The sequence below is a fragment of the Biomphalaria glabrata genome, chromosome 7 (genome assembly GCF_947242115.1).
Source record: "Biomphalaria glabrata chromosome 7, xgBioGlab47.1, whole genome shotgun sequence".
Lineage (NCBI taxonomy): Eukaryota > Metazoa > Mollusca > Gastropoda > Planorbidae > Biomphalaria > Biomphalaria glabrata.
This window is the reverse complement of record NC_074717.1, coordinates 43,063,486-43,077,730: the sequence shown is the minus strand read 5'-3', so window position 1 is coordinate 43,077,730 and position 14,245 is coordinate 43,063,486. Positions and strand designations below refer to the sequence as shown.

Below are 14,245 nucleotides of genomic sequence, written 5' to 3'. Positions count from 1 at the left end.
AACTTGTCTCCTGTAAATCTGTTCGTCTCATCTCTGCACTGCATTTACACAGGGGACTAGGGTGTTAAAGACATAAAGAAAAGGGATTTAGTTCGCGTCTTGCCTCGAGCTATACAACCTAAAGCAAACCTAAGTCAAACTGGTGATTGAAATTCCGTCAAAGAAATACCTAGGTGTTGAGACGTCCTGTGGCTAGAAAACGTTTTAGTGACGCATTCTTTTTGGAAGCCCTAACCTTACATTAGTGTGTACTGGTACTTGTAAGGAGACTTGTAGCATTGTTGGGTAATAGTGTTTTGAAAAATATACGTACCGTTGTATGGGCTCCACTGTGACTCTCTGAATATATAGCTTGATGTTCAGAAACGCTTTCATGGCCTATATATATTGCAGACTAAATATTGCTAGAGTAATCAGCGGTTTTATAACTGTTATATATTTATTTATTTATCTGAAGAATAAAACTTTATGAAATATCGACAACCTATATTTCATTACCGTTTTAATAATGTTTGTTACCGTATTATTTATACACATTTCTTTGCTGAGACCTTGACACACTACTTCGGATCTGTTCTAATTCCTGTGCATTGGAGAACAATAGATGAGGACAATAACTAAAAATAATGTGAACTGTTTCGTATTTCAAAAATGGTATGAAGCTGTATGAATAAACCACGTGAATAAAAGCATTCTCACATGACCTCGTCTTTGGACTCGTCTCTCCAACGAAGAGTGCAGATATCAAATCTAATCCTACTGATTGGTATCCATTGTAGTCTGGCTATCTCCCCACTAAAGTAATTCATCCCCATCTCTCATGAGCCTGGATCGATAGAATATCACTGACCAGCCGGTAGAGGTAGTGGACAAAAGAATGTTTGGACACGGAAGGCATCAATAAATGAAATAAACAAGGGGGGGGGAATCTTGTGGACAATATTGTTGGGAAATATTTGAGATAAAAGATATTTGGTATTTCAAAACTAAACAAGGTTACAAAGATAGTTTGTGTAGAAACAGAAACTCTGAAAGGCCACCGAATTGGTCCACCAAGGCAGTGTTCAAAAGGCAGGTTTCAATATTTTCAGCTTGAATATCAGAAGTCTTGAACTACAAACTAATCAACAACCACAACCCTGACTCAGTCCGTAGAGAAAGAAGAGTGCGTGTCGAAAGTGTTGCAGATATTATGGTATTGTTAGTCCGACTGACGACGTGATACCACAGGGTACGGAGATATAGTATCTGTCAGTATGTCTAATTCTCTACGTCGCCCAACCATGCGGGACAAGACGCACGCACGCTGACTCTCTAACCCTCGATGAAAAAAGTCATGGAAAGATAACTCTTTTATTTCTGCAAGGCGGACTAGAGTTACCCCACGTAACTTTTGCGGTGACAGAGAGCACGTATCAGAAAAAAAGGAGGAGGGTGGGGAGAACAATTAATCTTCTCTGTATATGTAATTTTCTATGTCGCTCAACCAACCACCCCATTTGGATAACTGTGTCTTTCAGGAAGTGTTCACCCGTCACTAAATAGTGGCGTATGCTACGCCGCGTGTTGGCTCGTTGTTATTATTACAGGTTTTGTGAAGGGTCAATTTCTCATTCAAGGGCTCAAGGATGAAGCCTTTCTCTTTATCTATAAAGTGTCCAAAGAGGTTAGAGTTTGCATAAGCGTTGCATCGCCATATGTAATCTGTATTACTACAACAGTGCTTATTAGCTTTTGTTTTAAAAATGACCCATATACATACTAAAGGCATTATTTCCTTTTAAAACAAAAATAAACACTACCTTTATATTCTTAGTATCTTTTCTAGTTTGTTTTTTTCGATCTAAACGCGACGGACCGACCTACGGACGGATAGACAGACTGAGCACACAAAACAAATCGCGGCTATTGCCCTTTCTGTGCCGCTAAAAACGTGTTTGGCATGTTTACATTATTGCGAATCGACTGTATCATTCACTAAATCAAGTATGTAATGCACATGTGTTTGTCCTTTGTTCATGCTCCATTCCTATGTAGGCCTACACGTTATTTATTCAGCTAGAAATGTTTGGTCATAGCTCTGCGTCTCTCTATAGATTCTTCATCCGTCGGGCTGGACAGAGAAGTGACCCGTGCTGGCGCATGTGGTCCGTGAAAACTTCTGTACAATGTGCTCAGACAGGACAGGGGTGAAGAGCCCCATGCCCAGGCCTGGTTGTTGGATAAAAGCCTTTCTATAACGACCAACGGGATAATGGCGCCTACCGCGCCGACGCCCTACTGGACTTCACTGAAGGTACAAAGTGCTCTGTCTGCACTCAGGAGCTCACAATGCGTCAGGAGCTCACAATGCGTCAGGAGCTCACAATGCGTCAGGAGCTCATAATGCGTCAGGAGCTCACAATGCGTAAGGAGCTCATAATGCGTCAGGAGCTCATAATGCGTCAGGAGCTCACAATGCGTCAGGAGCTCATAATGCGTCAGGAGCTCATAATGCGTTCTCTTTTTAAACGCTTCAGGTTATTTTTGTTTCGCCGATCTGTATTGCAGAGCGTCACTAAAGTGTGACAGTATTAAAGCCTATCACAAAATTTATCCAACGCAATGAAAGATGTTATTGCACTATGTCCAAGACGTTGATGAAGGCTATCAAAGAAGTTAATGATTGAACGCTATCAAAGTAGTTAATCTAAGCTTTCAAAGAAGTTAATAAACGCTTTCAAAAAGTGATTGAACGCTATCAAAGAAGTTAATGAACGCTTTCAGAGAAGTGATTGAACGCTATCAAGGAATTTAATGAACACTTTCAGAGAAGTGATTGAACGCTATCAAGGAAGTTAATGAACGCTTTCAGAGAAGTGATTGAACGCTATCAAGGAAGTTAATGAACACTTTCAAAGAGGTGATTGAACGCTATCAAGGAAGTTAATGAACGCTTTCAGAGAGGTGATTGAACGCTATCAAGGAAGTTAATGAACACTTTCAGAAAGGTGATTGAACGCTATCAAGGAAGTTAATGAACGCTTTCAGAGAGGTGATTGAACGCTATCAAGGAAGTTAATGAACACTTTCAGAGAGGTGATTGAACGCTATCAAAGAAGTTAATGAACACTTTCAGAGAGGTGATTGAACGCTATCAAGGAAGTTAATGAACGCTTTTAGAGAAGTGATTTAATGCTATCAAGGAAGTTAATGAACGCTTTTAGAGAAGTGATTGAACGCTATCAAGGAAGTTAATGAACACTTTCAGAGAAGTGATTGAACGCTATCAAGGAAGTTAATGAACACTTTCAGAGAGGTGATAGAACGCTATCAAGGAAGTTAATGAACGCTTTCAAAATGTGATTGAACGCTATCAGAGAAGATAATGAACGCTTTCAGAGAAGTGATTGAACACTCCTAAAGAAGAAATGTGTGCGCCATCAAAGACGTTGATCCTAACGCTCATGAGTCCGACGACTCGGAGAATAGGACATTGATGATCACGTGGCCAGACTCGTCGGACTCATGAGCGTTAGGATCAACGTCAAGGTACGTACAGTGTTCTAGATATAGCCTGCTCGCTGGAGCTTTGATTGGGCCATTGAGCATGAACGTTTTGTGGATCAGCTATTGTAAACATTTTCCTGTCCGGTTTCGTTTCCGGCCATTGGATGTAAACACAATTACTTCTGAGACAGGAGGATGTTGGTGCATGAAGTAATGCGCGACTCACCTTCACCTTGGTCTGTTTAATGAAGTCTTCATAGATCCTAGTTCACAAGTTTGTGTAGAGTTTTCAATTTATTGAAAAATTATTGAAAGTGAATGCGATTTGCGCAACAGACTGACCTCACTCTTTTCCTCTGTCTTCCTCTCTCTCTCTCTCTCTCTCTCTCTCTCTCTCTCTCTCTCTCTCTTTCTCCCTAACCCCATCCTCAGATAAACAACCCGTAAACCCACATGACGATCTCATCTTTGTTTCTCCCAAGAAAACAGTCTCAAATACTATCCTAAATCTTCTTTTTATTGATATCTTTCTTCTCTCTCTCTCTCTCTCTCTCTCTCTCTCTCTCTCTCTCTCTCTCTCTGTCTCTTTTTGTCTCTTCCTCTCTGTAATCTGAGTCACGGATCAAAATGTTTAATACTAATCCGCAAGCCATCATATGCTGTTTAAAGTTTTCTTCTTGACCACAAAAAACTGTCATTTCCTATTACCTTTTTTTTAAAAAAAGCAAAACCTTGTTGTTGGATTAAGCAACATTTTCAAGATTCTAACACTCGTCAGAAGAGAACAGAAAACACAGGAGAAGAGAGTGAGTAGTTTGCAAGAAACGAGTTATAGCGTGAAACTAAGAGCCTCAAGAAGAACAGAACACTTGTGCAGAGTCACACTCTTAGTGATGTACGCGTCAAGGTTATTTAAATAACCAACGTGCTTTACATTTCGAGAAACAACGGTACGTTTCTAATTAAACTAAAAATAGCCAACGGAGTTTTTTAAAAAAATAAGCAAGGATCTTTTTAGTGGAAGATTATCGTTCTTTCCTGTTTATTGGAGAAGCTAATTTTAGAAAGGGTATCAATACAAGAGAAGACAATAAACGGGGTCAGTCAATAAGTGTGTAAGCTGCATGTTAAGTTTCCTTTTGTGAATCTATAATTGAAATTAAATGGTGTTTTTTTTTATCGATTTTATGATGTTTTAATTTTTCTATTTTCTGATTTCTACTTGAGAAAAAAAATGGTTTTATTTCGTAAAGAGAAACTCTGTCTTTGTTTCCACCAAATAAGAATTTCAAGAGTACATTTGAATTTCTGATCATCCACAAGGTAGACACCACCTGATTCTATTGTGACTATGCGGAAGGCAAGAAACGAACGATTTCTTTGTAAGGAGTTTATCATAAGTCAAAGTGTCTGAACAATCAAGGACGCTCATGTGCCTACCAAACGTGAGAAGCCTGTTATGTTGTTGTTTCCTCGTCCTGGACTTCAAAAGTTATTCAACGAAGCGACCAGAAGTAAAAAGAGCACTATAATAGTGCAGACTAAATGAACTCATTAATCTTCAGATCAGTTTACTGAAGTCAACTTGACATCACATTAGTGAACATTTTGTATCAAGACGCCAGCTCTTTACACTGTCAACATTGAGAAGTGACGCTTGGGCGCGGGCTGTGTAGGCGGTACTGCTTCGTATGTAATGGGACCAAACCATAATTAAAACAAACAAAAAATATATTAAACTTCTATTTTCTTACTATACTATAGTGTGTCAAATATAAAATATAGATTCTTTTTAGTGCCAAGCCCTGTTTAAAAAAATGCGTTTGGCTATTTTAAGAACAAAAAATAAGGCTATGTTATGATAGGTGGTATTCCTACTCAAAACCACAATATTGTCATGCCCCCCCCCCCTAAATTCTAGACGAGGTGTGCGCAACGCTAAGGACATCATCCTGCTTTTGTTTTTTTTCTAAATTATTATTTTAATATTTAGTAGGAGACATTGTAAATAAAAAAGTGAGTAGACTTTTTTTTTCTTATTTTATTGTTTCACTCTGAACTTTATTACAGCCCAACATAGATCTAGTAGTCTTGGATAGATTTCATGGCAACGTAGATTTAGTAGTGGAGGATAAATCTCATGTTAACACAGATCTAGTAGTCTAGGATAGATTTCATGGGGTTTAAATTTGAAGCCCTCTGGAGGAGGGGGTTTAAACTAAAAAAAAAAAAAAAACTTTGGTCACGTTCATAGAATTTTAAGTGTTTAATATGCTTTTTTTTTAAATTGAAGAGGTGGTTTTTAGCTTCAAACCCCGCTGTTGAAGGGGGGGGGTGTAAACTCAAAACCATTTGGAGGGGTTTTAAATTTAAAGCCCTCTGGAGGAGGGGGGTTTAAACTCAAAACACTTTTTGACTACGCTCATAGAATTTTGAGTGTGTAAATTTTTTTTATTGAAGAGATTGTTTTAGCTTTAAATCCCCATGGAGGGGTTTTTTAAACATAAAACCCCTTTTGGCTACTCTCAGAATCTGGTGACTGATGTATGCTTTAGTTTTATATTGACAAGGGGTTTCATCGTAAAAAAATTTCGGAGGGAGTTTTAAAATCAAAATCTTCCTTAGCTATGCTCTTGGAATTTGGGGATTGTTGTTTGCATTAATTTTTTTTTTTTTATAGTAGAGGGTGATTTCATCGCTAAACCCCCTGGTAGGGGGTTTAAACTCAAAACCCCTGGCTGCGCTGGGGCAAGTGTTGATTTAATATTAAAATCTCACCTAAAAGAAACAAAATCAAAGAAAAAAATTGATTTCGGGGGGGGGGGAGGCGGGAGGTAGACCCCCCCCTCTGGCTACGCCCATGATCTAATAGTCAAGGATAGATTTCATGTCAACATAGATCTCGTAGTCTAGGATAGATTTCAGCTTAGGATCATTGACGGTAATAAACAGACTGTTCAGTATTGTTCTCCTTGTTTCAACAATGTTTCCAATCTAGCGACTAATGCTATAGAACCTGACGCAATAGCAACTGCTGCTTTGAATAGTTTGTGTTTGGTGAACAAGAATCTGGGAAACTAATCACAAGATGGCTTCCTTCTCAAACAGATTTTTCATTTCTATCGCCCACACAACATTTTCTACTAGATTTCTTCCTCAAGTCCGATCATGCAGTTAAAAGAAAAAAATTTTCCATACTCTTACAGTTGTCTGCCCTTAGTTGTTCATCTCCAGATTGATTTTGTAGTCGTTTTTTTTTTCCCCTTAGCTTTGTTTACAGTGTTATAGCCCAGGGTTTACACCTTTGTACACTTGCAAGTTTATTCTCAGATTTAGTTTGAATCATCGGCAATTTGAAAGTGCGTGAGGCCAGGAGTTTTAAAGAATTAATTGTGCATATTTATAAGAACCAGACAATAAAACTTAAGAAACCTGGGTACAATTTTAAGCTTATATGAAACCACTCCGTCTGTCTGATACACATTATGTACACTTCCCATTCTCGGATCATGTTGAAACGTTGCGGAATTATTCATTGTCCCCTAACCCAAAACGGAATCAATTAATTAACTGTATTCGATATAGAAAGGGAGAAACATATTTTACAGTATAGAGATATGGCTGCAATTCTGTGGTTCTTTTCCTAACATAAGCTTGAAGTTTTTCTTTTATATATTTTTTTAATGTTATTTGTTACAAGTCTCCCCTTTAATTTATAAAGCTTATATCAACTCACTCTTTGTTTGTCTATCTGGCTGTCTGTTTGTCTGGTAAAACGTTTGAACATGTTTCCCCCCTCCCCCCATTTCCCATTCTCGGATCAAGCTAAAACTTTGCTCAATTAATCATTGAACCTGACAAGATATGAATCGATCAAAAACAACAACAATTAGCTATTTAATTGTTGTTGATTAATCGTTTTGTTTGATATCGAAATAAGGGGAATAAATACTACTTAATGAGAGATGTTGATATATATATATATATATATATATATATATATATATATATATATATATATGGATTTAATCCTCGTATTACGCTTTGCCACTATATTATTCCATTTCCCTTTATCGGATCAAAGTTTGCATAATTTTTCATAATTGTTGATAATATACGAATCAATCCCAAAATTAACCAATTGATCAATCATTTAGTACTTACAAGAATAATACAAATTCAAAGCTTTAAAAGTAATGTCACGTGAGAAAGTGCCATTGTTAAGTTCATTTACTCCAGATTTTATAGATATTGTTTCACATTCTTTATAACTATATTTTGTTTGAGCACTGTAGAAGTTTAAATTCTCGCTCATTCGCTGCATTGTCTTTGACCAAACCTAGGCACCACCTTCTAGTTCGACTTTACACCTGCTCTGCCTCATACACAGGTGTGACGTTTGTTAGCCCACATTTCACGCCTGGCTGAGCACGGACCAGGTTTAATTAGCTCACGCGGTTAGATATCTGCACAGTGTGACTATGAAGTAACCTCAAATAGATCAGATGTTAGTCATCCTTCAATGGAATGGAAAATAAATTCGACCACCCAACTTAACCCTATTTGAGTAGTATCTTATGTTATAAAATACAGACGTTACTACAAAACAGAAGATGATTACGTCCTACAATATTGTTTCAATGTATACGCTTTTGATGTATACTGTTAGTTTTATCGGCCTTTTTTTTTTTAAATGAGTATCATACAGAATAAACTCAAGACATATCTCACATTGGCCAAAATGTTTTTTTTTTTAATCTGTTCACGTTTCGGCGATGTTGACCCTGTCACTGTGGTGTGAAAATGTAGACAGTGTCACACGTTTAATACTGCGCATTGTGCAACACATAGTTCTATTTGTTGATACGGCTATTCCTTCTGTGTAGAAGTCAGACAAATATTTTAAACTCTCAGAAATGCGAGAGTATTATGAACTCGATATCTTTCAGATAAACAGATAAAGTGACATCCAAAGAGTACATTAGAAACTTTACACTTTTATAAGAGCCCCCCCCCCCCCACTTCATCAGTTATACTCTTTGCTATATCATCATTAGCTAGCGTCACACACAGTTTAGATTCCCTGTTGATTTCTTCCGCCAGAGTCATGTGACACTAAACTATTAACCAGACTTCTCGTTTCAATTTTTTCGTCATAGTTAGTAACCGGAGCCTTTGCTCTGACAATCAACTAACATACCGGCACCGGGCTGACCCGTTCAGTTTGTGTACATTCCATAAACAGAGAAAAGATGTCGGACAATATCGCCCCGAGAAATCTCATTAAAATTAACTAGAAAGTTAGTCGCTGTTTTTTGTTTGTTGTTACATTAACAATAGATCTATGTTTTTTTTTAGTCTTTAATTAAGGCTTTAGTAGATAGAGTAATGACAATAATAACTTAGATCAAAACATGTTGTGGTGATTCAATGTCAGTCAACTTTACATGGTGACGATGGACTTAGGAGGATCAAATGTTGTCTTTTTTTTATAGTGAAAGCTTATTGGTAAATACTATTTGACATCCAATACCGACGATTTGAGAGGGTGTTTTTGATGGTCGTTGACTTATAGCACCAAACTATTTGGTAGACAACTAAATATAAAATAATTAGTTTCTATCTAGATATTTCAGATCCTACTTCTGACACCACTATGTTGTTGATGGATAATAAAACATTCATAAAGTATGTACGTATCAGCCATATCAGTCATAATGTATATAAGCACAGTTGTCATTCATATGAGTCATAATGTATATCGATATAGCTGTCAGTCATTAAGTATTAGATATAGTTATAAGTCATATCAGTCATAAAGTATATACCTATAGTTGTCAGTCATATCAGTCATAATAAGAATAATAATAATAAGGCTTGTCTTTGAGTCCAAAGATTAGTGAGGAATGCAGTATTTCTCGTGACTCCCAGCTGTGACCTACATATTTTGCCACATCCAAGGCAAGCATTGATATAGCTGTCAGAAATAAAGTATTTAGATAAACCTGTAGTTGTAAGTCAGCCCAGTCATAAAGTATATACATATAGATGTCAGTCATAAAAGAAACTTCATAAGCTATCATTCATAAAATACTTAAATATTCTTGTTCATAAAATATACTCCTGGATCTATCTACTCCAGTGGTTCTCAACCTTTTATGCTCGGCGACCCCCTTTTACAATCCCCCACTCTGCCGCGACCCCCCCCCCCCCACACACACACACATACAGCAATAGAAGAAAAGACACAAACAATCCATATTTTCGATGGTCTTAGGCGACCCCTGGCTATTCGTCAATCGACCCCCATGGGGGTCGCGATCCACAGGTTGAGAACCTTTGATCTACTCCTTCAGTTTCCAGTCCATTGTCATTGGAACGCATCCAAATTGTTATGCTTGAAACGAAACGTGTTCAATGTTTTAAAACACATTCAAGCAGTAAAATAGAAAATATTTGCAAAAATTAAAGAAATATACCAAAAAAATGAGATTAAAATATACAATTCATGTGTAAAGATTCTTTTATTGTTATTATATTTTACACGTTCGTGAGTTTGCCAGTCAGATCGCAGGATACTCAGTGATACACTTGTCTGATAGAAAAATTAAGATACTCATTGATACACTTAATCTGATAAGATGAACGCTAGAACTGCCAGGACCTTTTAGATTATCAGCGCATTTAGATGACAATCCACAGAATCTCTGAATTGGACATTTTCATGAGGCATTTTCAACAGAGTTATCTGCTCTATGATTACATAGTGATTTTTGAGATCTGATTGACGTTCTCCAAGCAATAATAAAAAAAACAACAGTAATATAAACAAAAGAAAGAAATATGGAGAAATGCGGGGGCGATATAAGGGAACCTAAAGAAAAACGTAAGAAAAGGAAGATTTGGAGATGTAAGGAAAGAAATGCCAAGGGCGCTTAATTCAAATCAGTGTTGTCAACTAAATACTTTAACAGTAGCAATTCATCTCCGTGTAAAGTCCGCTTTATCACTGTTAGAAATTTCTTTTTCAATACTTCATTACTTGCACCGTTGGCATAGAGCGAATCTCTAAATGCTTCCTCCGTATCGATAGTATTTTGGGTTACTACATGCCCACAAGGTGGACAAAGAAAACGCTTCACTGACACCTTCAAAGCGTTTCTGAAAGCCTTCAGCATTGACCCTGCCTTCTGGGAGACGGAAGCTCATGATAGAGCATCATGGTGTCGCGCTGTGAAGAGTGGCTCGAAAATGTCCGAAGAACAACGCCAGCAGAAGAAACGCGTCATAGGAAAAATCAGAATATAAAAATTCTTTAAAAAAAAAAAAAAGAACAACAAAGCTTATCTAAAGGTGAAGAATTCGCCATTAAATCTTATCTTATCTTATATGATAGAGACGTTACTTCAAAAGAGAAGATGATTACTAACCAATGACCTAAACTCCTCCAAGTCACTGGTATTTCTGGCTAGTTCAGGCAACCCATTTCATGCTCTAATAGCGCTTGGGAATAAGGAGCTTTTGTACATATTTGTCCTAGCATATGGAATGTCCAATATATATATATATATATATATATATATATATATATATCTGTATGTATATCTTTGTGTCTTTCTGAGTATTTTATTAAATTTCGTTTTAGTATTTGAAGATTATGGTTCAGTGTTTTACGTATAATTGCTACTTTACTTTTAAGTCTTCTATCCTAAAGGCTTTCTAAATTTAGTGATTTTACTAAAGGTGTTACTCCTAGTCAAATGTGAATAATAGTTTGTTATGAATCTCACTGCTCTATTTTGTGTCTGTTCCAGTTTCTTAATGATTTCTTGAGTTGAGGGGTCGAAAATGTACAAGTTATTTCCCTAATGCGATATCAAACAAAATAATTAATTACCGATAATTAATTGGCAAATTGGGTATTTTTTGTTTTTTTATTGATTCATGTTTTGTTAGGTACATATGGTTTAAAGTATCGACTTGTTCGGAGAATGCGTATCAGAGAAATAGCGTTAACACTTATTTATAAACTTTGTAAAGGCCAATGTCACAAGCTCCAGCTTGACCCACCTGCCCAGGGTGAACCAGGGTGCACCCGTACATTGCTGGCTCACTGACGTCTCAGCAGCCAGATGAGGAGGCAGAAAACTGCTAAGCCCTCGGTCCATGGATGACGGCAGTGGGCATCATCGACTCCACGATGTAGGAAATATATACAAATTGTTCCCCTTGTTTGAGATACCAAACAATATATATATATATATTGTATTACATACGAAATAGCTTAGAAATTCGGTTTTACGATGACAACAAAGCGCAATAATTACCAATATTTAAAAAAAAACAAATCTATCCTAACTCCCTTTATATGCTTTACACCAGATACATAAATATATATATATATATATAAGTTTATTTCTAGTTATCCACCATAGATTAATTTATATATCTATTCACATCAAACTTATAGACAAAACATGAATATCAAATGACAATGAAAGTATGCATTGGATGTGTGTGTGTGTGTGGGGGGGGGAGTTTAAAAGCTTTATACTCCTCCCCCCTGCACCCCGTGTTTTAATGAAAGACAAAAATGAGGAACAAGTCCACCCCTTTTTAAGATATAACACAAGCACCGCCCCTCCTCCCCCAATTAAGACATTAAAATGTGTTTATAGAGTCGAGAAACTCGTGAAGGATTGCTTCTTTCAGGCCATTTCAAATAGAATAGATTGAGACTTCTTTAACAAGATCTAACACTATCAACTGAAACTAAGGCGAATTTCTCATTAAGCGAACATTCTTTATGTGAACGCCTGCAGTGAAAAGAGTGTTTGATTCGACCAAAAGCTGAGAAGTCACAATGATTTAATTTTTATGAAATAACTTGCAATTTCTTTGATAACAGTTATTGCCTGTAATTTATTCTCTTTTTTGTAATAATAATAATAATAATGGCGATGTCTTCGATTCCGAAGATTAAGGATGAGTGCAGTGTTTCACAGGACTATGCCTTATAATTAATGGCCAAATGTTAGCTTGATTCTCGGCTAGCTATTCAGTGTGATTGAAATGTGTTTGTACATGTAGACAGAAGACAACGTGACAGTGTCACTAAAATAAGGTCTAAACGAGGACATACGTTTTAACATCTTGTTACCTGTCAATACTGACATTCACTCCGTTGATATTCAAGTTGAAAAAGTTTGACTCGTTCAGATAACGCGCTAGAGATCAAAGAGTTATCACACAAAAAAACACACACAGTCGATGACGTGGTGGGACAGCCGCTAGTTGTGTAGATCACTGAAAACAAAGGCTTGCATAATGTAGACATTAACATGTAAATATTCCCATTCTGCTGTCTCCAAACTTCTGCCTATTCACACTTCCCGACGAGGAGTAATTTAGTTCAAACGTTGCCGGGATTCAGGCCGCGCGCTTTTGATTCCAGCTTGGGGGGAGCAGACGATCTGCTCGCGGGACTATTCTAGGACTTGATCATAGTTCAACTCACTCGGTGGTATTGATGTGCACAACAATTAATGGAGCAGCTCCCACATTTGATGTTTTACCTATATTGTAAACAGACATTTAGGTACACATTCTTTTTTGTAAACTCGTTTTATGTAAACTTGCCCGCTGAATTTAAAACATAAATGGAGGATGTCGTCAGTTTGTGTACTTTTACTTTCTTAAGTCCATAAAGTTATGAAATCCTTAGAGAACGTGACAAAATGGTTTGAGAATATATAACATTTAAATTATACGAAATGGGAATACTCATTTGTTATACATAGACTATTGCCAGGTCGTCTGCTTTCACTTCTGGACTGACGTTGGAAGGTCACAAGGTCCCTTGTTCGACCCTGCTCGCGTCCACCCCCACCCTCCGCCGTCCTGCGTGATGTTTGGGCCAGGATGTGATCTAAAGGATCATCCGAAACATGTCAAACATTCTATTGAAATGAATCTTATTGTATAATAATATCATAGTAGTCAAAGCATGGATTATCAGTGACCTTTTTATTAGAATTAGTATCCATTTCCTTGGCATTCGTTTACATGTCAGTAGATACAACGATTGTCGAACTTATCATTTTCTTTTGGTCTACAAGTTTTAGTTAAAGATAATCCTAGTAGATTGGCTGTCATTATTTATAGGCATAAAAACTGTATCCATAGAAACACAAACATTGAGAATGAGATAACAGAATAACATATTGGACAAATCGATGATGTATCTTATGATTGTTTAGCCTATGGGATGCATACAATATTGTAGAGGTGCCTAAAAAATTAAGCGTATGCATTTAAAAAAAATTAGGAAGCATAACATATTCTGGGATGCATAACTGCGCCATTCTTAAAAAATGGCAAAGCAGTTTACAAACCAAACTGTTTTGTTGTTGTTGTTGTTGTTGTTGTTGTTTTTTGTAATACATTAAAATGTATCGCCATTTGCTGTATTAAACATTGGTGATGAAATAAACATAGCATGTAGATAAGAAAGGCAAAAGAGTTATGGTTCCTGTCTTATTATTAATAGTTTTAAGATAACAGTTATCAACATCATTGAATATCAAAACACAGATTTTATCTGCATCTTTACTTCGTCAGAATTCAAAGGCTATAAATTAGTCAACTCTTTGAAACTGTCAGTAGAGTTGAGCCGAAGTCTCTTCAAACTTTAGGCCGGCAAAATAATATCAAAGAGCTCCCTTTCACCACCAAGGCTGAACAGATTTGTTTGGAA

The 14,245-nt window shown here is 36.8% G+C and overlaps 2 protein-coding genes across 2 annotated transcripts in view; one reads left to right on the top strand and one right to left on the bottom strand.

Annotated features, from left to right (window-relative positions):
* Positions 1-12,912, bottom strand: part of LOC106062994 (cysteinyl leukotriene receptor 1-like) — a 32,646-nt gene extending 19,734 nt beyond the window's left edge. Inside the window, exon 1 of the mRNA XM_056034577.1 lies at positions 12,650-12,912. Within this exon, the coding sequence (XP_055890552.1) occupies positions 12,650-12,665 (16 nt within the window). The 5' untranslated portion in view covers positions 12,666-12,912. The remainder of the gene's footprint in view (positions 1-12,649) is intronic.
* The window catches only part of LOC106062983 (ATP-dependent RNA helicase DDX1-like), a 249,064-nt gene that overhangs the window by 201,357 nt on the left and 33,462 nt on the right, over positions 1-14,245 (top strand). The gene's annotated exons all lie outside the window — the stretch shown is intronic.